This window comes from Raphanus sativus, chromosome 4 (assembly GCF_000801105.2).
Source record: "Raphanus sativus cultivar WK10039 chromosome 4, ASM80110v3, whole genome shotgun sequence".
In the NCBI taxonomy this organism is placed as follows: Eukaryota; Viridiplantae; Streptophyta; class Magnoliopsida; order Brassicales; family Brassicaceae; genus Raphanus; species Raphanus sativus.
The window spans coordinates 7,744,328-7,766,410 of NC_079514.1; the positions used below are offsets into that span (position 1 = coordinate 7,744,328).

General features: G+C 36.9%; 4 protein-coding genes and 2 pseudogenes across 6 annotated transcripts; 4 read left to right on the plus strand and 2 right to left on the minus strand.

The window, feature by feature from the left end:
- The first annotated feature begins 736 nt into the window (after positions 1-736).
- On the plus strand, positions 737-3,612 carry LOC108853251 (uncharacterized). Of its 2 annotated transcripts, none has more exons than XM_057007097.1 (7): positions 737-877; positions 1,003-1,098; positions 2,019-2,084; positions 2,177-2,221; positions 2,310-2,372; positions 2,464-2,526; positions 3,007-3,612. In XM_057007097.1, exons 2-7 carry the CDS (start codon positions 1,045-1,047, stop codon positions 3,202-3,204), a joined length of 489 nt encoding a protein of 162 aa, XP_056863077.1. In that variant the 5' UTR covers positions 737-877; positions 1,003-1,044; the 3' UTR covers positions 3,205-3,612. The 2 variants fall into 2 exon arrangements, with proteins under 2 accessions (XP_056863077.1, XP_018482190.1); XM_018626688.2 differs by lacking the exon at positions 3,007-3,612 and adding an exon at positions 2,661-2,882 and having other exon boundaries at positions 740-877.
- A 391-nt stretch (positions 3,613-4,003) lies between these two features.
- LOC130510903 (F-box/kelch-repeat protein At4g39240-like) lies at positions 4,004-5,368 on the minus strand (annotated as a pseudogene).
- Positions 5,369-7,496: 2,128 nt separating this feature from the next.
- Positions 7,497-10,051, plus strand: LOC130511090 (AMSH-like ubiquitin thioesterase 3; annotated as a pseudogene).
- Positions 10,052-10,667: 616 nt separating this feature from the next.
- LOC130511619 (importin subunit alpha-2) lies at positions 10,668-13,711 on the plus strand. The gene is made up of 10 exons (XM_057008848.1): positions 10,668-11,108; positions 11,195-11,291; positions 11,430-11,653; positions 11,735-11,920; positions 11,998-12,161; positions 12,255-12,333; positions 12,587-12,715; positions 12,814-12,941; positions 13,010-13,384; positions 13,505-13,711. The coding sequence occupies exons 1-9, from the start codon at positions 10,866-10,868 to the stop codon at positions 13,380-13,382; spliced, it is 1,623 nt and encodes a 540-aa protein (XP_056864828.1). The 5' UTR covers positions 10,668-10,865; the 3' UTR covers positions 13,383-13,384; positions 13,505-13,711.
- A 764-nt stretch (positions 13,712-14,475) lies between these two features.
- On the plus strand, positions 14,476-15,633 carry LOC108854636 (GATA transcription factor 17). The gene is made up of 3 exons (XM_018628241.2): positions 14,476-14,638; positions 14,725-14,910; positions 15,116-15,633. The coding sequence occupies exons 2-3, from the start codon at positions 14,725-14,727 to the stop codon at positions 15,470-15,472; spliced, it is 543 nt and encodes a 180-aa protein (XP_018483743.1). The 5' UTR covers positions 14,476-14,638; the 3' UTR covers positions 15,473-15,633.
- A 1,434-nt stretch (positions 15,634-17,067) lies between these two features.
- Positions 17,068-20,361, minus strand: LOC108849753 (two-component response regulator ARR2). Of its 2 annotated transcripts, XM_018623354.2 has the most exons (7): positions 19,972-20,361; positions 19,358-19,510; positions 18,883-19,263; positions 18,734-18,810; positions 18,308-18,401; positions 17,493-18,274; positions 17,068-17,394 (listed from the first exon to the last, which is right to left on the minus strand). In XM_018623354.2, exons 1-7 carry the CDS (start codon positions 20,105-20,107, stop codon positions 17,326-17,328), a joined length of 1,692 nt encoding a protein of 563 aa, XP_018478856.1. In that variant the 5' UTR covers positions 20,108-20,361; the 3' UTR covers positions 17,068-17,325. The 2 variants fall into 2 exon arrangements, with proteins under 2 accessions (XP_018478856.1, XP_018478855.1); XM_018623353.2 differs by having other exon boundaries at positions 17,493-18,401.
- Between the last annotated feature and the right edge of the window lie 1,722 nt (positions 20,362-22,083).

A 22,083-nucleotide genomic window follows, 5' to 3' on the forward strand; every position in this document is an offset into this window, starting at 1 on the left:
TGTATCTCTTAAGGTGGCAAGTTTGATAGGAACTTCTATTCAAAGAACACTTGGCTACTCATTCGTGAGGAATTACCAGTCCACAAACTGGAGCAGAGGAGTGTGGTTTACTCATCCTACCACGAAATAATAATTTTACGTATGAATTGATATTCTTGACAAGCTCTACTGTTAAATATATGCTGAAACGGAGCGGAAATATCAAGCCCTCTTGTACACAATGTCAACACAATCTGGAGACAAGAAGACACCTATTTTTCTCTTGTTAGTTCTCAGGCCAGGTTTGGGGGTCTCATGCGACGCCTGCCGTAGGACACTATACTGAGGATCGGAATGGGACAATGTCTCTAATCCTATGCCTGGTTTATATCAAATTTATTCACTATCTCGGTTTTCTATTAGAGTTTCTCAATCAGATTTAATCAATGAGATTATTGGTTAAGATCGGATATACGGGACTAAACCAAAAACTCAGAAAATTATTTTATGCAGTAAGAAGTTCAATACAACTAAATCATATTGTGCTAAACGTTAATATTAATGTTTAAAGATAGATAATGATTTTGATCTTCTAGATATCATTTTATCCTCTCCTCGTTTGTATGGATGTGGATACAAGTTTGAGATTAAAAAATCTGGATTAAGTCCACCTGGCGTTACAATAAACAATATCTAGTATTATTAAATTGATAGTGTTAAAAAGATTTTAACTTTTACACCCACTAAATTAGCAAAAATTACGTGTGATGTACAGATTAGCATATCTTATGTGCGTGTGTTGTTGTGATAACTAAAGTGCGTGTGTGTATATAAACCTATAAACACATATCTTATCTCACCAGTCACAATCTTCCTCGTCTTCTTTCTCTCTCTTAAGGTCTCTCTGTAACACTAGTTGTATATTTTCCTTACGCATAATAAGGGTTTTGCGTACACAAGAGATTAATTCCATGATGCAGTTTCTAGGTTTATTGACTGTTTTCCCTAACTTGATTTTATCAGGATCTAAGAAGAAATCTGAAGAAAGCAAAAGGTTCGAGGGAGATGGCGACGGAAAACAAAAGAGCCGACGATATCGTCTTTTCTCAGGAACGAGAGGTAACTAAAATCAATTGACAATGTTCATAATTTTTTTGATACGGCACCGTAATGAAATGTTTAAGGATTTATCATCTAGGTATTAGAACATTAGTGTTAATTTGACGTAGGAGCAACAAAAATATTCGCTTTTGAACCATCTTAACAATTCTTAAGGTTTTATCATAATCTGGGTAGAATTAAAAAAGATTTGTGAAAAGTTTTATGTAATTTTTAGGAAAAGGTTTGACTAGTATTGAATTGTTATGAATTAGAGCAGGTAAATAATAATTTCTAGTTAAGGTCGCATTAGTAGTCAGCAAGTCAAAAATATGTTTGTTTAGTTGTGAAACCCCAAACGTCGCGCTATCTAAAGACGGCATACACGTTTGTTTTCATCTTACTTCTATCATTCAAAACATTATTTCATGTAATCAAAATTCAGTATTTGATATGCAGAAAGTCTTTAAACTATGCACTTCGTAACTCATTATCAAATGATTCAGAAACTGGAACACATTTGTCATAGGGACACAACATTATTCTTTCTTAAAAGATCTTAGATTGAGATTTAATTATATTGACGGCCGTAAACGACAGACTCATCTTTTCATGTCAGACCCATTGTGAAACTCAACGCTTTCTTGAATTGTCTGTTTTGGTTTTAATGATATATACAATGTCTGTTTTTTCTTCAAAATGATTTTGTCTGATTGTGATCGTTAGAGTGAACTTGGATGCTAGCTTAACAATCAGTTTACGATCTTAGACTCTTGTCGTTAATTATACACACACACCTCACTACAGACTGCACTTTGGTGTAGGATTTGTCAGCAATATGATCACTATCTTTCTGAGTCTCATTATTTAAAATGTGACGAGAGAAAAAGATATAGATTTTAATACGTAACTGATTAGATTCATGTTTGTTTTGCCCTTAGTCGTCTACCTGTGGTACGAACAAATACAAAGGACTTGTGCCAAAGAAAAAGCCTCTCATTTCGCAGGTGAACTATCTCTAAGTAACCCACATTTTTTATATATTTATATATGATTTGAAATGTTAATATACAAACGATTTAAACCAATGCATGCACAGCCCAAACGTGCCTTTTTTGATTCTGCAGACTGGGTTTTATACAAGGTACATCAGTTTATGCTATCTAACCAACTAGATCTTTGATATTTCAGTCTAAGTAGTTCAATTTTTTATGTTAAATATTATTCCACAGCAACAAGCAAGTGCAGATGAGAGAACAATAGAGGCGATAGAAAACTTAAGACCCAAACTAGTGGTAACCTTTTATATCTACTTATTTATGCATGTACCAATTGTAATTAATTAGTACTACTACGCATTATTATCATTTGATTTAATATTTTCAGAGAACGCCTCACAAGCAACTTCCCCCAAGGGGACCTACCTTTGCAACTGGACAAGAGAATCTGGTATGAAAATGATTATCAGTATGAAAAATAAGGTGTTATTTTCATATTATGTAAATGCCATTTAGTTGACAAAAAAAAAAAGTAAATGCCATTTATGTTTAATAGAGAACTGAAAAAGTCGTTTTAATTTGCAGACATATTCGAGCTTTTAGGACAAACAGTGAAAAGGCTTTGCCGTGGAAATGGAACGCGTGCTTCATGTTTCCATAAAATAAAACTTATTTTGCTAAAATAAAACTTTTGTTCCATAAAATAAAACTCTTGTTCAGTATAATTGCTTGATCGCTGTGCAGACAATTGTTGCTGCTTCTTTCTTTTTTTCGTTTCCTCCAATATATAAACTTTGTTTGGGCGTATTTTAGTTTTACTGAAATAAAAAGAATTATAAATCAAAATTTGATGAAATTTTGAGTTTAGCTAAAGACAAGTGTTTTCTCTACAAAAACTAAAGAAAATGATAGCAAATTATCTCTTACATAGGTGATAAACTACTCTACTGGAACTTCAGGCAGCATAGGAATGGAATCATGCACAAGCGGACACCAAGATCTCAACTCCTCGCAGCTCCTCCACAAATCAAACACATCACGTTCCTGCTTGCCCTCCGCCGGCGATCCCACCTGGTGTACTAGTCTGCAAGGTCGATGCGGTTTGGGCCGTCAATTCCGGACGTTGTGACATAGATGGGATAGTCACTGGAAGCACTGCACTATCTCTCTCCACCATCTCTGAAGCGCATAGTCATGTATCATCAGCTTTAATGGCAGAAGCCATTGCTGTCCATCCAGCGGTATCTCTTGCCGTTTATTCAAACATCCGATTTATGGCGGTTCTATCTGATTCAATATCTCTAATCAAGCTCTTGGATAAGAGAAGATACCACCTGAAAGGTTTGGTAGCATGTTTGATATCTATCATTTTATGTTTTTCTTTGATGTTACCTCTTTTGATTTATTTCTAGAAATTTCTGAGGTTGATTATGTGGCAAAATTAGTTTTTGCTATGTTTGTAACGAACTTCATTAATGGAGTGTTGTAGAACCTTTTAAGTAATGCAACGCTTGTTTGATCAAATAAAAATTAAGAACTTTATGTAAGAAGTTCATACCGATTAGGTGAATTTTGGAAACACTGAAGCCCTTGATATATCACGTTGGTCCATTAATATCACTTAGGTAAATCTTAGGGGATCTTATGTAGATTGGATCAACTTCTTGATGAAAAAATTAAACCTAACGACGAAGATTTTCTCTTGAGTTTGATGCTTTATTAGTTCTACCACACGACATATTGATATTTTGGTTGAGTGGTAGAACTAATAAAGCATCAAACTCAAGAGAAAATCTTCATCGTTAGGTTTAATTTTTTCATCAAGAAGTTGATCTAATCTACATAAGTTCCCCTAAGACAAAGTCTCAATCCACGTAAAGCTTGACCATGTTAAAATTCAAACAATTCAAAAGCACTTTGGTCGTTAAGGTCACACAGCTATTCATAAATAAACAAAACAACTTCCAAAGATTTGTATAAGAAAGAAACAAGGGCAACAAAATTCAACATCCAATAGTTTATAGCATTACATATTCATCTTGATCAGACCAGGCTGCTAGCTCCAATACATTTTCAAAGAGGTGATTAGTGCATCGGTATCACAAAGCCAAGACTACTGACCTCAATGGAGTGTGTCATCAAAACGACACCGCTAGAGATCGCACAATAGTAAATGGATCTTCCAAAGCAAGCACAAGACTATAACACAAGATCGTCCCCTAAACCTCTCCTCCTTCCCTCCTTTCCAATTCAATCTCTGTATACCAAATCTCCTCCGAACGCCTTTGAAGGTTAGCCAAAATCACAAGTTTGCCACCATAATTCACTATTTTGGATCCATCAGCCTTATCAGGAAGATCTTTAAGACCATTCACTTGCCTCCAAACCCTCTCCACTAGATCAAACTCACATATTCTATTCCTCACACCAAACGAGTACAACTTGTCATCAATCACGCAAGAGCCCACACTCCAGTGCCTGTTCAACAACCAGTCCCTCTCCAGCCTTCGTTCTTTCGGATCGTAAACAAAGCTATTGTTTCGATCCATCAAGTAAATCTTACCATCCATCACGAAACTCCTGATCATTTTCTCATGCTCATGCACCTCCACGTTGTACACACCCGTCACAGTCTCCCAAGTTTCAGTCTCGAGATCAAAAGCCTCTATCCAGTTCAAAGACTTAGGCTTACACCCTCTGATCACGTACAACTTCCCGTCGACGATCTCCGCGGCGGCGCAGCCGCATTTTTGCTTCATCCTAGGGAGGAAGCGACACGTGTACGATGGACAGTCGATGACAAACCCAGTGGAGACGAACCTGTCTTTGACGCATCCACCGATAACATAAATCTTTGAACCGACGGTGACGATGGACATTCCCCAAGAAGGAACCGAAGGGAACGGCGACGGGACAGGAACCAAACTATAGTTAACTCCAGATTCTTCTTGTTGTCCGAAAGGTTTGAGATTGAGAGTGTACCATCGAGGGGTATCTGTAACGCAATATCTAAGCGCGACGTAGAGGACGTGCTCCGTTCGGCGAAGTAGTGACCTTTCTACGTAAATCTCCCGCGAGGCGATGAGACGCCTCAAGGTTGTGGAGACCATTGAAACCGACGGGTGGTAACGTCGAGGCACGTGTGCTAAGCAGTTCAGAGATAAATCATCTGGAAGTAGTAACAGCGACGATGGCCTCGGACCATGCATTTTCTTCTTCTTCTTATGTGGTGGTTTTTCGGCGTTAGGGCCAGAGGAACTTGTGATGGTTAAAAGATGCATGACTGTCGCTGTCAAAATGTCAACCACAGGAAAGAAATGCGAAGATGGGGTCTACTATTTATAGTATAGTTTAAATGGGCTTAGGCCCATATCGTTTACGAAACCGTACTAGTGTATTTTGTAGTTTTCTTTATTCACATGGAATTAATGTATCAAAATAACACATCTGTGAAAGCATTGGAGCAGATTATCTAGGTCTGGGCATTCGGGTCGTCGGGTCGGGTTCGGGCCGGGTCTTTTCGGGTCCGGGTCTTTCGGGTCTAAGAGTATAGGACCCGATAGGGTAATTCCAAATTTTCGGTTCTGGGTCGGTTCGGGTCGTACCGGATCCGGGTCGGGTCGGGTCTTATATAGTTGGACCCATTCGGGTAACTAGAATTTATCGGTTTGGTTCGGGTCGGGTTCGGATCGGGTTCGGTTCGGGTTCTACCTAAAATATACCTAAAAATACAAAAACAAATCTGAAAATATTAATATATCCGAAAATATTTGACATTTTATTTAAAATTTGTGTTTTTATTATATTAAAATGTGTATATATACTAAACTATGCGAGATAGAACAATAATTGGTTGTCTCCTAGTGGCTGACCTCTTTGCTCTGTAGACAAATAACCCGTCTTCGACTCTCCCTTGATTCATTTTATTTAATTTACATTATTAATTCGGGTACCCGCCGGGTTCCGGGTTCGGGTCGGGTCGGGTCCAAGACCCGTGGGTCCTCTACAACAAGACCCGATAGGGTAATTTGATCGGGTTGGTTCCTATCCGGACCCGGTTTTTTCGGATCGGTTTCAGATCGGGTCTTCGGGTCCGGGTAAAATGCCCAGGCCTAAGATTATCTCTTACGTAGTGGTCCAATCTAATTCACTTTTGCAGACATTGAAAATGAGCAGATTATCTCTTACGTAGGTGATAAACTACTATACTGGAAATTATCTTCTTTGCTTTTATAAATCATATGACTCGTGTATATAATTTGTATTTTTAAAAAAGGTTTGACTCTATATAATGACAAAATATGTGGAACAACATACTTCTCCTATAAATAAACATGTGCATACTGATAAGAGTTTCATATTCAGGGTTTATGATCATCGAGATGTGGGATAACGGTGATGATGATAATATTAACAGTCTAGGATATATGTAGTCTATATTGTTTTGAATAGAATGGTTTAATGAAAGTAGAATGTACTTCGGTTTTGCAATCAAAAGAAAAATAATATTTTGATTTTAAATCTAACCTTATGTTTTTGTTTATGCATGTTACACATTCTTAAACTATATTATGGTCTTAGAAATTAAATAACTACATCAACGCAACTAAATCTTTACTTGAATTTTTTTTTGAAAACACTTTTTTCTTTTGAAACCTTGAATAAGAGTTTCATTGTTTTTTTTTGAAACACGTGAAAATATAATTATAATAAGTATTAATAACATCAGTTAGACAATGATTCGATTTATTGGGCAAATGATAGGGTTTAAACTTATTATGTTATGTGCATTAGTGCATAAAATACTTATTATAGCGATAAATTTAGGATTTAAATGTAGAAGTATATATAGAAGTATTTAGGATTCATAAGTTATTTTAATGTACAATTCAACAAATTCAAATATATATGCTTGTAATAGTTTATGTTTAGAAACCCTAGTGATTTTTGTAAGGAATAAAGTAAACTAGGCTGGCAAAAAAAAATTAAGTTTTCGTCGATGTATTATTGTAAATCCTTTTTTTTCTCAACAACATTAATCATTTACAACTTACAAATGACATTCCAAAAGTATATAAATACTAGTAAAATGCAATGCAAAATTAAACACATTAAAAAAAAATATATATATTTTGTGACAACGTGTTTTCTTTGTTATATATTTTATTTATCGAACTCTGATAAAGTGTAAAGATTTATAGAAACATTAAAAGTTGAGCCTTTAATAAAAAAACCTGCCCAAGACCATCCCTCGATGCTGGGCCCAACAAAAAAACATAAAAGCCCAAATTGGTGAAGACAATGACGTCCTGGACCCCATTTTCATGTGTACATTTGTTTGGTTTTGTAAAAACGACACAGTTTTATTGATCTCATCGGAACTTTTAAGCGATTGAAATCGGGTTTCCCGGGTGAAGAAAGATGGTCGTAAGATCGAGGTCGATAATCGTATCCCTCTCCGTAACTACTACCGCATCGCCGATAATCTTCTCCGTCAGGTATGCTCCGTCTCTCAGTTTCTGTGTGATTCGATTTCTCTCTGCAAGTCCTTAAGAATGTAATTGGTTGATTATGCTTGTAACGAACCATGTTTTTGAATATATTGGTCCAGGCAGGCATCTATCGAGAAGAGAAGAGTGTTGTTGATTTGTAATATCATGCTTCTTAGATACTCCAGGTTAGCAGAAAAAAAACACTTTTTGTAAATGAAACTTTAATGGAAGAGGAGTCACAAGAAAGACTTGGGAGTGAAGGAAGGTCAGTTTTTTATCCTCTTCCTTCCAAGTGTTTTGTTTTAGTGTGTTTTTTTTTTCTCTTAAAAAAAGTGGAACTTCTTTGTGCTACCCCCAGAGGCTTGGCGCTGTAATCAATGAGCTCGACTCTCTTAAACCGGAATTCGATAGGCGAGTGGATGAGCTGAACAGAGCCCTTAGTGTTGTTGGAAGTGATTTCCCCTCATATAGTTCAGATGCTGCTGTTGAGTGGCCTCGAGCTTCATACTCCAGACCTGGTGATATTAACAAGGTCTGAGAATTAGAAATATCGTTTTGCTTACGCATCTTCATAACCCATGTGCTCTCGTTTTGTCTTTTCTTTCTGTTTTCTTCCCTTGGATGCAGCCGGTAAGGCCGAAAACATCTCAAGCTAATCTGACTTCATCTTCAAATCGTACACCTACGGTTGATCAGCAATTCCAGAAGCTGTGAGTATTCTCCTCCTTTTGATGTACTTGTCAGTAATTGACTCGATTGCTTGTCCATATTAATCTCAGATGATAACTGAGACTTAAATTCTGCTCGTTAACCTGCAGATCTTTTGATTTTCTTCCTCCAAACCAAGCAACCTTATCTAGACATTCATTTCTAGGTCCAAATGGTCTTAAAAGTCAGTGGGTTGCACCCAAGTCCCAGATAAAGGTTAAACATTGCTGTTTATTGCTATCTTCCCCCACATATTTTCACTCTTTCTTTTCCCGTCTTGGTCTAATCCTTTGTGAATTTGAGGAGCTCATAATAACCTTTACTTTGTATGTAATGACAGGTTCAGTATCCGACTAGTACCGATTGGGGTTCTGCTGAAAATTCAGGGTAAGTACCGACATCTTCTGTTGCCGTTTTAAGAATTTATTTATACAAGTCATGGGCGGCTATATGTCTAACTTACTCCATCGATTGCTACAGCTTGATTGACGCTGGACATAGCGCTTCCTCAACACCACTTAATGGTGGTGATTCTCAAGGAGTCTCAACGCTGAACTCTGTACTCTCTTTAGATGATGGTCGATGGCAGCGTCATTCCGAGGCGGTAACTTCCCAGTTCATAAGTGACGCAACTGAAGACCCCTTTGGGTTTGTGGGTATGAAGCAACCTTTCCCCTCCTCCTGTGCTAGCCCAAGTGCATCAAGAGTACACACAGATTTGCCCATCTAAAGTAGCTGATCCTAGACCAGGACCTGCACTTGCTTCTTTAGAAGAAAAAGAGGGCAGCAATTCTTATCAGCATTTGCATGTGGTAAGTTCCAGCTATTTTCAAGGATTCAACTCATTAAGTAATCCAGAGACTATTGAATGGAATGTTTTAAGTCAAAGAATTGGATTCGTGCTCCATTACATCCTCTAAAAGGCTTGCTAAAGTGGAAATGTTCTCTTTGTCGTCTTGTTAAATCTAACACTAATGTCTTCTCCCTTTGTGACAATTTGCTGTTGAAGCCTGTGCGGATAATGGAAGATTTCTTAAGGCTAGCTCGGTCAAACACAGAAAGGAATTTAGAGACTTGTGGAGTGCTTGCTGGCTCTCTGGTGAGTAGACAGAAACACATCTGTTGGACTCATATTATATCTTCGCATCCATCATCTGATCATCAGCACGAGATTGTCTTTATCATAATCACATATGTTCGTTCTCCTTGTTTTTTTTTGCAGAAAAACAGGGTTTTTCATATCAGTACCCTCATTATCCCAAAGCAGGAGTCTACCTCAGATTCTGTACGTTACTGGTTTTTTTTGCTTAACCTTATACATATATTCACCACCCTTGGGGGGATTCTTCTCACACAAGGTCCATCCTCATCTGTTAATATGTAGTACAGTGTCAAACACTAAATGAAGAAGAAATATTTGAAGTTCAAGACAGACTCTCTCTATTTCCCTTGGGTTGGATTCATGTAAGCTCTCACCAGCAAATCCTTCTCTCATATTCTTCACTCTTTTCTACATGTTAACATTACCAAAAAGGCTATTCGTTGATTTAATTGTGGGTAATTTACATTTTTTGGTTACAGACACCAACGGACGAAACAACAGCTCAGGGAATATTCCATCTCTCAGATCCATCAGGAGTATCAGTGATCCGTAACTGCGAGCAGCGAGGCTTCCACCCGCACGAAGAGTCGGAAGACGGTAACCCAATCTACGAGCATTGCTCACACGTCTACCTCAACGCCAAGCTCAAATACCAAGTCCTCGACCTCCGCTAAAAACCATTCCACCGAACCCAATCACAAACCATGTTTCTATTTTAAACCTCAGAGAGATCAGATTACAAAAAATATTAATCATATATATAATGCCACACTTTTCTCTCCATTTAAAAGACCCTACCAAGTGGGTGAGAGGCCAACTTGAGTGATTATGATTTTGTGTTAATATGATACTGACTCCAGAAACGAATATACTAGTTTTCATATTCGCATTTGTACCATTCAAAGCCAGGTTTGCTCGAAAAGTAGTATTGTGTATGTATTGTTAAAGTTACCTGTACTACTATGGTGTAAAGACTTGAGAATCGAGTGAACTTGGTCTCTGTTATGTATGACTGTAACACCGAACCTAATAATAAATTTTCAAGTTAATAAAATGTATTTTCTGTTGAACCTCTTCTAATAAACTTTAACAATTAGATTTTAAAATTAAATGCAATTCTTTTTTTTTTGTCAACAAATGCAATTCTTTTGATAAATAATAATTATTTGTTAAATTTAAAATAATAATAATTAAAGCAATTAAAATGATAAATTGAAAATGATTAATAAAAAAAAAAAGAAAAGCTGAAAATATCTAATATTCGTAAAGAGAAGGATCGCTTTCTTTCCTCTTTTCTCGTCCCCTTCCCTACTTCGTCTAGGGTTTATCCTCTCTCTCTCTCTCTCACTCAGACTCAGTCCGCCGATTCTATACACTTTGTTCTTCACACATATATATATATATATATACATACTAGTCTCTTCGTCGCCGGTGACGAATCAAACAAGAAGAAGAAGAAGAAGAGGAGAATAAACAAGTAAAGCAGGCATGTCTCTGAGACCGAACGCGAGGACGGAGGTTCGGCGTAACCGGTACAAAGTGGCGGTGGACGCGGAGGAAGGAAGGAGGAGGAGAGAGGACAACATGGTGGAGATCCGCAAGACAAAGCGCGAAGAGAGCCTTCTCAAAAAACGCCGCGAAGGTCTTCAAGCCACCACTCAGCTCCTCCCTCAGTTCGATCCTTCCTCCCTCGCCTCCTCCGCTGCTTCTGCTTCCTCCGTCGAGAAAAAGGTAAAACTAAGAGCCACGACGATTTGAATTTGGATTCAGAACTAATTAGAGCGGTCTCTCTTGTCGATTTTGTGACAACTTATTAGTTGGAGAGCTTGCCTTCTATGGTTGGTGGAGTTTGGTCGGACGACAGAAGCTTACAGCTTGAAGCCACCACTCAGTTCAGGAAACTACTTTCTATTGGTAATTGTTTTTCTTTTTTTTTTTTAATTGGCTATATCTGTTGTGTGTGTGTGTGTGTGTGTATGTATGGTTTTTTTTTAATTGTTTTTTAATGAAATGAATCAATGTTTATCTTTTTTTTTTTGAAATGTTTGGCAGAGCGTAGTCCTCCGATAGAAGAGGTGATTGGGGCAGGTGTTGTGCCTCGTTTTGTGGAGTTTCTCAAGAGGGAAGATTATCCCCAGCTTCAGTTTGAAGCTGCTTGGGCATTGACCAACATTGCTTCTGGGACTTCTGACCATACTAAGGTGGTTATTGAGCATGGCGCTGTTCCCATTTTTGTTCAGCTCTTGGCTTCTCAGAGTGATGATGTCCGTGAGCAGGTAAAGACCTTTCTTTTTTTGCTTATTACTAAATCATTTTCTCAGAGAGTAATTAGAGTTTAACGTGTTTCATGTGTTCAGGCCGTTTGGGCATTAGGGAATGTTGCTGGTGATTCTCCACGGTGCAGAGATCTTGTCTTGGGTGAGGGAGCTTTGTTTCCATTGCTCTCTCAGTTGAATGAGCATGCTAAACTCTCCATGCTCAGAAATGCTACTTGGACTCTCTCTAATTTCTGCAGGGGCAAGCCTCAGCCTCCTTTTGACCAGGTTTCTCCCTCTCTCTCTCTCTTTATTTGATCATTGGGAGATTTTTTTTTTTAACTTGTAAGATTTGGTGAGAGCAGGTTCGTCCAGCACTTCCTGCCCTCGAGCGCTTGATTCATTCGACTGATGAGGAAGTGTTAACGGATGCTTGTTGGGCCCTCTCTTACCTCTCTGATGGAACCAATGACAAAATTCAATCTGTCATTGAGGCAGGTGTTGTTCCTCGCCTTGTCGAGCTTCTCCTGTGAGTTTTTTTCTTTCTCATTCCTGTGATTCACATTGATTTTGCGCATGTTCATGTGTTAATGAGTATCGTTGGGTTTTTGGCTTGCTGTAGGCATCCATCACCATCTGTGCTCATTCCTGCTCTTCGTAGTATTGGTAACATCGTCACTGGAGATGATACACAGACTCAGGTATACTTATTCTTCTATAGTTTCAGTCATTTCTATTCACTATGCCTGTTCCACTCTCCCTTGAACATTTATGGGACTAATTAGACACCACTGGCTTAGCCACGGAATGTGAGCATTTGATAAATGAGCTTTTGTTTTGAATTTTTCCTGCATAGCTTCCTACTACTCGTCAGATTTAATCACCTTAGGTGTACCTCTAGAAAGGGATCTATAATTCTTGTACTTTTCTTATTGGTTTTTTCTTTTCCTGCAGTGTGTAATTAGTCATGGTGCACTCCTTAGCCTCTTGAGCCTTCTGACTCACAACCATAAGAAGAGCATCAAAAAGGAAGCTTGCTGGACAATCTCAAACATCACTGCTGGGAACAGGGACCAGATTCAGGTGAGAACTAATACTGAGAATTGACGTTGTTCAGCTTTTATCAGTTTGAGAAGGCTTTTATCGTTAAATTGTTCTCTAATATTTGTTCTGTGATGTAGGCTGTATGTGAAGCTGGTTTGATTTGCCCTCTCGTCAGTCTACTTCAAAACGCAGAGTTTGATATAAAGAAAGAAGCTGCATGGGCAGTATCAAATGCAACCTCTGGCGGTTCTCCTGACCAGATCAAGTAAGCTTCTTTGGGTTGATCTCGCTTCCCTTTACTTACTCTCTTTTCTCATGTGTTGCGTGCTTTAGGTACATGGTGGAACAGGGAGTGGTGAAACCACTGTGTGATCTTTTGGTATGTCCCGATCCAAGGATAATCACCGTGTGTCTAGAAGGATTGGAGAACATTCTGAAAGTCGGGGAAGCTGAGAAGGTGGCGGGAAATACCGGGGACGTAAACTTTTATGCGCAGTTGATCGATGATGCTGAGGGATTAGAGAAGATTGAGAATCTGCAGAGTCATGACAACAGCGAGATCTATGAGAAGGCAGTGAAGATTCTTGAGACGTACTGGTTGGAAGAGGAAGACGAGACAATAGCACATGGTGATGGCTCTGCTCAGGGATTCCAGTTTGGGGGTAATGATGCGGCCGCACCCCCAGGTGGATTCAACTTCCAGTGAAGGTAGTAAATAAATAACTTTAACACAAAACCCAAATGTCTCAACATCTCAAAGCGTTGACTAGGAGAAGGTGGAGTAAGCCTGTCGGTGTAATTCTTTGAGTCTTGTTTTTGTTTCAACAGGAGCTAAGCATGATATGATTGAAGAGAGTCGAAGGAGGTTCAAGAGTTTTGTTGGGCACTGGTTTAAATGAGTCTGGTTTTGTGTGTAAAACTCAGTGGGTGCCTTGGTCTGATCTGGTTTGTGTGTGATGTGAAGTCAGTTTTTGTTACATTTGTACTACACAATACTGCAAAGTCAAAAACATAAAAAATGTTGGTCAAACTTTATTTTGCTTGCCAGTGCGGTCCAAGTCATTTTGGGCTAGTTTTGTCTGCATATGCACGCCCATCTCTCTATATAATGTTTTTATACTATTCGACTTGTCTCCGTTAATCGATGTTATTAATGCTTGTCGTCAACCTTCAAGCAGGGTTTAATATTTTTAAAAAAAATCTCTTAATGTTTTTATCAAACTGATTAAATCGATGTTATTAAAGCTTGGTAGGAGAAAAAGAAAAACATACCTAACAGATAAATAAAAATGATTAATGAGAAAAAGAAACTGAAAATGATAAACCATCGTATTATTGGATGTTAGTTGTTTTACAAACCAAATTCAGTGACGGTTTTTTCTCTTAACTTTATCTTTTGAAACATAATGTGTGTAAAAGACAGACAATAAAAATGTGTCGAAAAAAGACTAAAAAATGCGGGTATCTCTAACTAAACCCAGTTTGGCAGTTGGCAAATCTAACGTGGCATACAAATCGAAACAAAACTGTAAATTTGAAATACCAAAAAACCCTTTGTTTCCACAAGAATGCTTTTATTTTTGTTTGTTAGTTCATTAATTAGAGGTGGTGATTACAAGTTATAAATTTTACTAATTTTCCCTCTCATTTATTTTCAGTTTTCTTGTTTGTTTATTTTCGGCGGGTGGCTCAACGGTAATAAAACCCCCCGCTCGAGGGTGAAATAGTAATTAAAAGAAGGAAATCTAGGGTTTTTATTGTCCCCGCCTCCTCCGTTACTATAAAAACCATCTCCGTTTATTTATCCGTTACTCCTCTCCGCCGTCTCTACACTCTCTCTCTCTCACTTATCATCATCACACACACTCTGCTTCACAAGCAGGGCTTTCTGATTCATCTCCACCATCTCAATCGTTTCTGCTTCTGGTTGATACCTTCAGCTTAAGCTCCAAGTAGATCAATGTAAGCTTTATTTGATCGTTTGATCCTTTCTTACTTCGATCACGTTTCTTGAACTTAAACCTGTCTGCTTGGTTTTGGCTTGGTAGATGTCAATGACGGAAGAAAGTAAGACGACGAAGCTCGAATCGGCGGGAGACTCTTCGGATGTCGAGAACGGGAACTGTAGCAGTAGCGGAAGTGGAGGAGGAGGAGGAGGCGATACTAAAAAGACTTGCGTTGATTGCGGAACTAACAAGACTCCTCTCTGGCGTGGTGGCCCTGCTGGTCCTAAAGTAAGATCATTATCTTAGTGATTTGTTAGGTTTCCTGTTTTTTTTTTTAAGTAGATCTAGTCTAAATGTGGGTTTGATCTGGTGTTCTTTAGGTCTGCTTGCAAGTGTGTTTTGCTTTAATTAGTGTTTGATCATAGAGATAAAGAACATAGCTTGTTTGATCTGTTTCTATTTGTGTCTGATCAAAGTTTTGTTTTTTTTGTAGTCATTGTGCAATGCGTGTGGGATCAAGAGCAGGAAGAAGAGACAAGCAGCTCTTGGGATTAAACAAGAGGATAATAAGATGAAGAACAACAAAAGTAACGATAGCTGTCTCGCTCCCGACAATCAGACCGTCAAAAACGGAAAAGGCGATTCAGGAAGCGTCAAGAACAAGATCAAGAAGACGGAGAGTGAGGATTGTAATGACAAGAAGAGTGTGAAAAGGGGTGGTAGATTTTTGGATTTGGGATTTAAAGTGCCGGTGATGAAGAGATCGGTGGTGGAGAAGAAGAGGGTATGGATGAAGCTGGGTGAAGAGGAACGAGCAGCAGTGCTTCTCATGGCTCTTTCTTGTGGTTGAGCTTTTTTTTTGTCTCAACTCCTTTTTTTTGGTCGGAATGGTTTAGGAGAAGAGATTAGGGCAAATAAAGAAATGATGAATTTTTATGTGTAATCCTGTCTGAAGGCTAAAGCTAATGTTATGCTACTTACTAATTAATTAAATTAATCGTTTTCACTCTAGTAGTAGTATAATTAGTCAAGATTTCAATCTTGTGTCGTTTTCTTTACAACTATTATATGTTTTTAGCTTTAGACTTTTAGTAGTGTTGAAATATGCTAATTACGATTTTGAGGAGATAAATTATGGTTTTGTTTTTCTTCGTTTCTCTAATGATTCAGAAAGGGACCAATGTGAATTTGAAACATTTGTTTTTTTTTTCAAAGTTCTGTAAATTAATTCCAGCTGTTCACCACTTATCTCTCGTACACGATCGATGTGACCTATATAGAAACGGGCCAGCTATGAAACAGCTCACGACTGTTATTGGGCTTTTTGTTGGGTGAATAAAAAGAGTCGGTGATTGAGACAACACAATCCAGAATTTATACGTATTCTCCTTATCTGAAACTCAATTTATTTTAAAATATTTGCATTTAAATATAAATATAAACTTTGATTTAAAATCTGCGTGGTTGCCTCCTCTAGTAATTCGAAATAAATATTATATATTTGAATATACATATATATAGAATTTGGATATTTAATTTATATCCGAAAATACCCAAATCCACAATTTGTTAAACAAGTCTCAATACAAATATATAAAAAAATATTTAATAGTAATAAATCCTTAAATTTAAACAGCCAAAATCCAAAATCTCTAAAACAAATCCAAAACAATTATCTGAATACCAAATGCCTGCGTTTACCCTTCACAGTACAAAGGTTATTAACATTCTTCATGCCTACATAACAAATTTTTTAGTGATTTAAAATTTTATAAATAACAATTTATAGAATGCATTTCTTTTTTTTTTTTTTTGATATCTCTGGTGTCTGGGCAGCCACTTTCCCAAATATCCCCCGAAGAGGTCCAGCGCCCCAGCAGTAAGGATGTTAAATCGCTGTGGCCGGGTTTCGAAGCTGGGTGGCGGGCACCTCAGCCGAGGTTCCATTACCACCAGGTTACGAAGCCCGGTTAGAATGCATTTCTTTCTTCTTACTTCAGTTACATTTTAAATTAATTCGAATATAAAAGTTCTGTTTCATTTAAGAATGAGAATTTATTTAACTATTTAAAACAAAACTATTTGTCAATGCGAGCAAACAAACCATGCGTCTAATCTTCCAACACATTTTGCGTTCATTATCTTTCGGATTAAAAGCAGCATGTTCCTTATATGTCTGTCAAGATGGTTGATGTCCTCTATAGTTATTTCCTCACTGAACTGTGTAGACCGTAGCTTGAAATACATACCTCGGAAAAGAGTTTAAACTCTACAAGTCTCTTTGTATTGTTTCTGATTAGTAGGCACTAGTATACGTGTATAGTATTTAATTTGTTACTCTTTCTCACTCATTGATTTGTTCCAAAACATGTATAAGCGCACAGAAATAGCAAAAACAAGTCAAGACTTGTGAGTTCTGTGGATGTATTCATTGACCGGATCAAAGACCTTTATCTTTTATTATTATGAAGCAACAACGCATAGTAAAACAAATTTACACAAATGTTCCTAAGACTCAACAAAAAAAAAGGCATTGCTAATCTGTGGAAAAAAAGACATTGCTAATCTGTGGAAAAAAAGAAAAAAAAAAGACAATGCTAATCTGTGGTAAAATTAGACGATCAAGAACCCTAAATGCAAAACACATTCGATGAAGAAACAGAGAATCTTGAAGTGCCTACTCTTAAAAGAGCAAATGTGAGATCAGACAAGAATATTATCGAAGGAGTATCCTTCAAAATCAAACTCGTTATCTATCGATGGAAGTCCTTCCTGCATTTCATAAAACGGAGAATAAAGTTAAAAGTTATAACAAACGAAGACAACAATATTCATATCATCATCATGTCATAATAGTATAGAAATGAAACCTGCTTGAGAAGTGCGCTCATGAGATCTTCTTGATTATACTCCTCGTGAAACATCATTGTTGTTTCCTGAGGAGGAGGACAAGTCACCGTCTCTGTCTTCACTCTAACCGAACCACCATCAGTCACGTAAACCTGGTTCTTCTGCCCATGATCGACCACTAACTCTGCCTCCCGCTTTCTTTTATGAGTGGAAAACGAAGAGTAAGCTTCTGAGGTTGAGAAAGGAGCTGATGCTGTGTTGTCCTGATGAGAGTTGAAGACCATCCCATCCCACTCGTTCACTCTGTTGTGCTGTTGCTGCTGTGGAAAGTCGTTGAATATGTTGTCGTAGCTCGGGTTACCAAACCCTGCAGCTGCTGACGAACCGCCTTTTGTGTCTGAAACAGACATCCCCGGGAAGCTGTTGTTGAAGACCGACTGTGTAGCAGCTGGTAACACTCTACTGCTGTTTCTAACCACTAACGCATCAGTGAGAAGGCTTCTTCTTGACAACATCGATTGTTGCTGCTGCTGCATTGATGGCCCTAGCTGATCCGCTACATGCATACTAGCCATTTGTTGCTGCTGCTGCTGCAAGCGCATGTGACCCGTTGGAACACCGTGAAGCAAACTCATCTGGTTATTACCACTGTTCATCATCATCTGCCCATGTCCAGCTCCGAATCTTGATTTCAAGGAGTTTTCGAAGGTGAAAGTGCTTCTCTGATCAGCTGACATTATCCCCTGTTTAATGAGTGAAGAAGGCCGACCAAGGCTCTGAGCTGGGAGCTGACCCGCAACAGCTAAAGCTTGAAGATCAAACCCATTCGACGGACCGTAACTCGGTTCTTGACTACTCATAAACGAATGGTTCATGCTTCCCTGCTGCTGAGTTACTCCTCCAATCCTTCTTAGATATATCCTATACTTCTGCATTTCCACAATGTCACCAACTCTTGATGTTAGCATGCATCAACGACAACTACAAAAATGTAATACTCTTTCAAACAAACAAAAAATTATTCCAACAATACATTTTTTGTATTTTTAATTGTTTCTATCAACTAATAATGAATTTTTCTAACTTATAAAAAGTTGATTTTCCTGAATTCTTATTGGTTTGGAGTTATAGAAAAAAATATAATTACAAAACAACATATATTTAATACTGAAATCGAATATATTTTATAATATGTGCGAAAAATCTAAAACATGTATTATTTTGAAACACACGGAATACTATTCAGTCACATATCTTATACCTGGAGGTGACTGGCTACGTTTTCTCTCGTTAGCCCCGGTACATTCATTATCTCCAAGATCTTCTTAGGAACAGCTTCTGCATTGAATCCAAAGATTAGACCAGAAACACACAAATGCATAACCAAACAAGTGTTTTCTTTTAACTTACTGTCAACACCGAGATGGTTCACAGCAGCGACAAACTGCTGATGCAACTCAACAGACCAAACCACACGTCGTTTCTTCAAACTAGACGAGTCCTCTTTATCATCATCCCCTTGCTCCTCTTCCTTCCGCTTCCTCCTCCCTTCATTATTACCCGAGGACGAGTTGTTTTCACCAGCATCACCATCATCCCTCTGCTGTTGCTGCCTGTCTCCACCGGTCTCTTCGACACTTCCAGAATGTTCCGATACGTTCCGCTTCTTCCTCACCACATGCTGCCATATATTCTTCAGCGCCTCCATGCGTACGGGTTTGATCAGGTAATCGACTGCACCGTGAGTCACTCCTTTCAGCACAACGCTCTTTGACTCATCCGCAGACATCACTAAAACATTATTTAAAAAAAAAAAAGATGTCAGAACTTTCGGATCTTGAAGAGAAGAAGACATGTTTTATGGGGGGTTGTTAAAAACTTTAACTGATAACAGGTAAGTCCATCTCTAGACCGACGTGTTCGAGGAGCTTGAAGCCGTCCATGTCAGGCATGTGTACGTCGCTGATGACGATATCGAAACCGTTGTTGTTCTTTCGAAGCAGAGACAGTGCGATCTCTGCTCTGTTACACTTTGTTACTGTGATAAAAAAACAGAAACAGAGTAAAATCTTTAGTCAAATATCAAAGACAAGAAATAATAATGAAAAAAAATATAACAGTATCATAAAATACATTTAAATCTCAAAATACTTAGAATCAATCAGAAGGATCTCTTCAAGATTAAACAGATCACAGTTGAGTTGAAACAGAGCACTGAGCCAATGTATATATATAATTATTATATATACTCTGAATCTAACAGTTACTTGGTGAACATTTCTAGTCAATTTCAAACAGTGGTTTCGGTGAAAGTTTCTAGTCAATTTCAAAGATTGTGTTGTGTCTTCTATATATGGCCTTAGTCAATTCAAAAATCCAAAAAAAAATTACGAATAAAACTTAGCAAAATTGGGAGTAGGAATTCAATTCAAGAACGACCCTCTGAATATTTTTGAGATTAAAATGTAAAAAAGTAAACAGAATTTTTGAAAATGGAACCTCTGTAAAGACAAGTCCTAAGCATTCTCTCTAAGATCATGAGACAAGTTGGATCATCGTCCACGACCAGAACTCGTAGACCCGCCGGAAACGGGTCAGAGTTCGACGACCCACCAACGGCACCCGGATTTAGCATTCCTCCTCCTCCCAAATTGAAAAAAAGAAGAGAATATATTCCCAAGACAAAACCAAAAAAAAATGGTTTTGATTCGAAAGATAAAGAGTAACAAAATTTTGAGAACTTTGCCGTAAAAAATGGAAGAGGAAGTATTATATTATGCTGGTGAGAAGGTGAGTTGATGAGATGTGAGAGTTGAAAAAGAAGAAGAAGAAGAAGAAAGCATTAGTCTCTGTCTCTCAGCTCAGCATCAAGCTCTCTCTGTTATGATAATAATTTTAAATTTCCTTTTTCCAACACTATAATTTTTAAATTAAAATCTGTAATATATGGTTACTTTTTTTTTGATAAAACAAATCTGTAATATATGGAAATGTTCATACAGTATTTATTATATACATGTCTATATACGTGTGGTATATACGTGGGTACAGAGATGCCCTTTCTTTTTAACTCTTCTCCAGATGTATATAGACCATGTACTTTTTATCAACCCTACTTTCACCTGCTTTTTTACATCATTTGATAAAAATTATTAGCATAAATCCAAAACCATGCGAAATCTTTGTATTCCAGAGTTTTTCATCAAAATAAATCACGTTGATTATTTACAATAACCACTCACAAGTCTTTCCATTAATAATTAAATAAAAGTGGTAGAATTAACTTATGGTCTTTATCTATATAAAAAATTAAGGTTGAGATTTATTGTCCAAGATCCGGATCCAATCCGAAATCTGTTTTGGATCCGCTAGGAAAATAGAAAGTTTGTCATGTCCAGATTCAGATAGTAAAATGTATGTCCGTCAAAACCGGAACCAAAAATCAATTTTTAAGTTTGAGTATACAGATTCGAATCTAGATTTTTAAATATATTAAATTTTATTGATAAATATAGTTGATATATTAATTTTCATACATAAATTGGTCTTATTATATTATATTTTAATTTTATAGTAGTACATATTTTATAAATTTATACAAATATTTAATTTATGTATTATTTTATAATTTAATATAAAAATGTTTTGATTTTTTACGGATTCATATGCGAATATTCGTGGATAATAAAATATCTAAATGGATATATGAAATCTAGATATCAAGAAGACATATATGAATCGAGATACAGATACTAAAAATTACGGATCCATATACAGAGATATGGACGTTCCTTTCCTACAAAAAAATGAATATCCAATCACACTCTATTTTTTACTATAAAATAAAGTTTAGAGTAAAAGTGCTCCAATGGTACTATATTTTTTACTATAATAGAATGAAAAATAGATTTACTCTAAATATAAGTTGTTTTTTTTTATTCATCACTATATTTTCTACTCTATAATAGAGTACCATTGGAGCAAACTCCAACTCTATTATAGAGTCACTCTATTTTAAAGTAGAAAATAGAGTAAACCATTGGAGATGGTCTTACAAATCATATAATTTTAGCTAAACAGTATTTCGAAAACTATATAAAATTTTATTTGTAAAATTGACAAAATATTTAGTTAACTGTAAAATATAGTTTTATTTTAAAATATAGTATTTCTTATTTTTCATATTACTATAGAAATTATTATTTTTTGAAAGCTAAAATATAGAAAATCTTGTATGATTATCCTTTACCTATTAGTTATAGCTGAAATTTTTTTTTGTAACAGTTATAGCTGAATTTAAAATATCATTTTAATTGTAAATAGATTGTAGAAACTATTATTTGTAGTATGGAGATATGAATATACTTTAGTTTTCTAATTGTGTTCTTTAATAATATATATACGCTTATGAAACACACATGCACAGTTTGTTTTAAAAACAATCTAAGTATCAAACACTTGATACTAGACATAAATTACTAATATGAAAGTTACTCTCTTTTTTTTTTGGTGAACTGAAAGTTACTCTCTATATTAAAGAAAAGCTTGGTGATCATGTCGACTCCGGATAGCTTAGAAGTAACATATTTACACAGGCTCTTTTAGTAAGAT

Bases quoted from the DNA above. Each gene is read 5' to 3' on its own strand.
- LOC108853251 (XM_057007097.1), top strand. From the start codon at position 1,045: ATGGCGACGGAAAACAAAAGAGCCGACGATATCGTCTTTTCTCAGGAA. The intron at 2,222-2,309 runs GTACATCAGTTT...ATTATTCCACAG, and splicing joins CAGACTGGGTTTTATACAAG to CAACAAGCAAGTGCAGATGA. The intron at 2,527-3,006 runs GTATGAAAATGA...TCTCTTACATAG, and splicing joins CAACTGGACAAGAGAATCTG to GTGATAAACTACTCTACTGG.
- LOC130511619 (XM_057008848.1), top strand. From the start codon at position 10,866: ATGTCTCTGAGACCGAACGCGAGGACGGAGGTTCGGCGTAACCGGTAC. The intron at 11,109-11,194 runs GTAAAACTAAGA...ACAACTTATTAG, and splicing joins CTTCCTCCGTCGAGAAAAAG to TTGGAGAGCTTGCCTTCTAT. The intron at 12,716-12,813 runs GTGAGAACTAAT...TCTGTGATGTAG, and splicing joins GGAACAGGGACCAGATTCAG to GCTGTATGTGAAGCTGGTTT.
- LOC108854636 (XM_018628241.2), top strand. From the start codon at position 14,725: ATGTCAATGACGGAAGAAAGTAAGACGACGAAGCTCGAATCGGCGGGA. The intron at 14,911-15,115 runs GTAAGATCATTA...TTTTTTTTGTAG, and splicing joins GTGGCCCTGCTGGTCCTAAA to TCATTGTGCAATGCGTGTGG.
- LOC108849753 (XM_018623353.2), bottom strand. From the start codon at position 20,107: ATGCTAAATCCGGGTGCCGTTGGTGGGTCGTCGAACTCTGACCCGTTT. The intron at 18,811-18,882 runs GTAAGTTAAAAG...GATTCAATGCAG, and splicing joins GAACCATCTCGGTGTTGACA to AAGCTGTTCCTAAGAAGATC. The intron at 17,395-17,492 runs GTTTCATTTCTA...TATGAAATGCAG, and splicing joins TGAGCGCACTTCTCAAGCAG to GAAGGACTTCCATCGATAGA.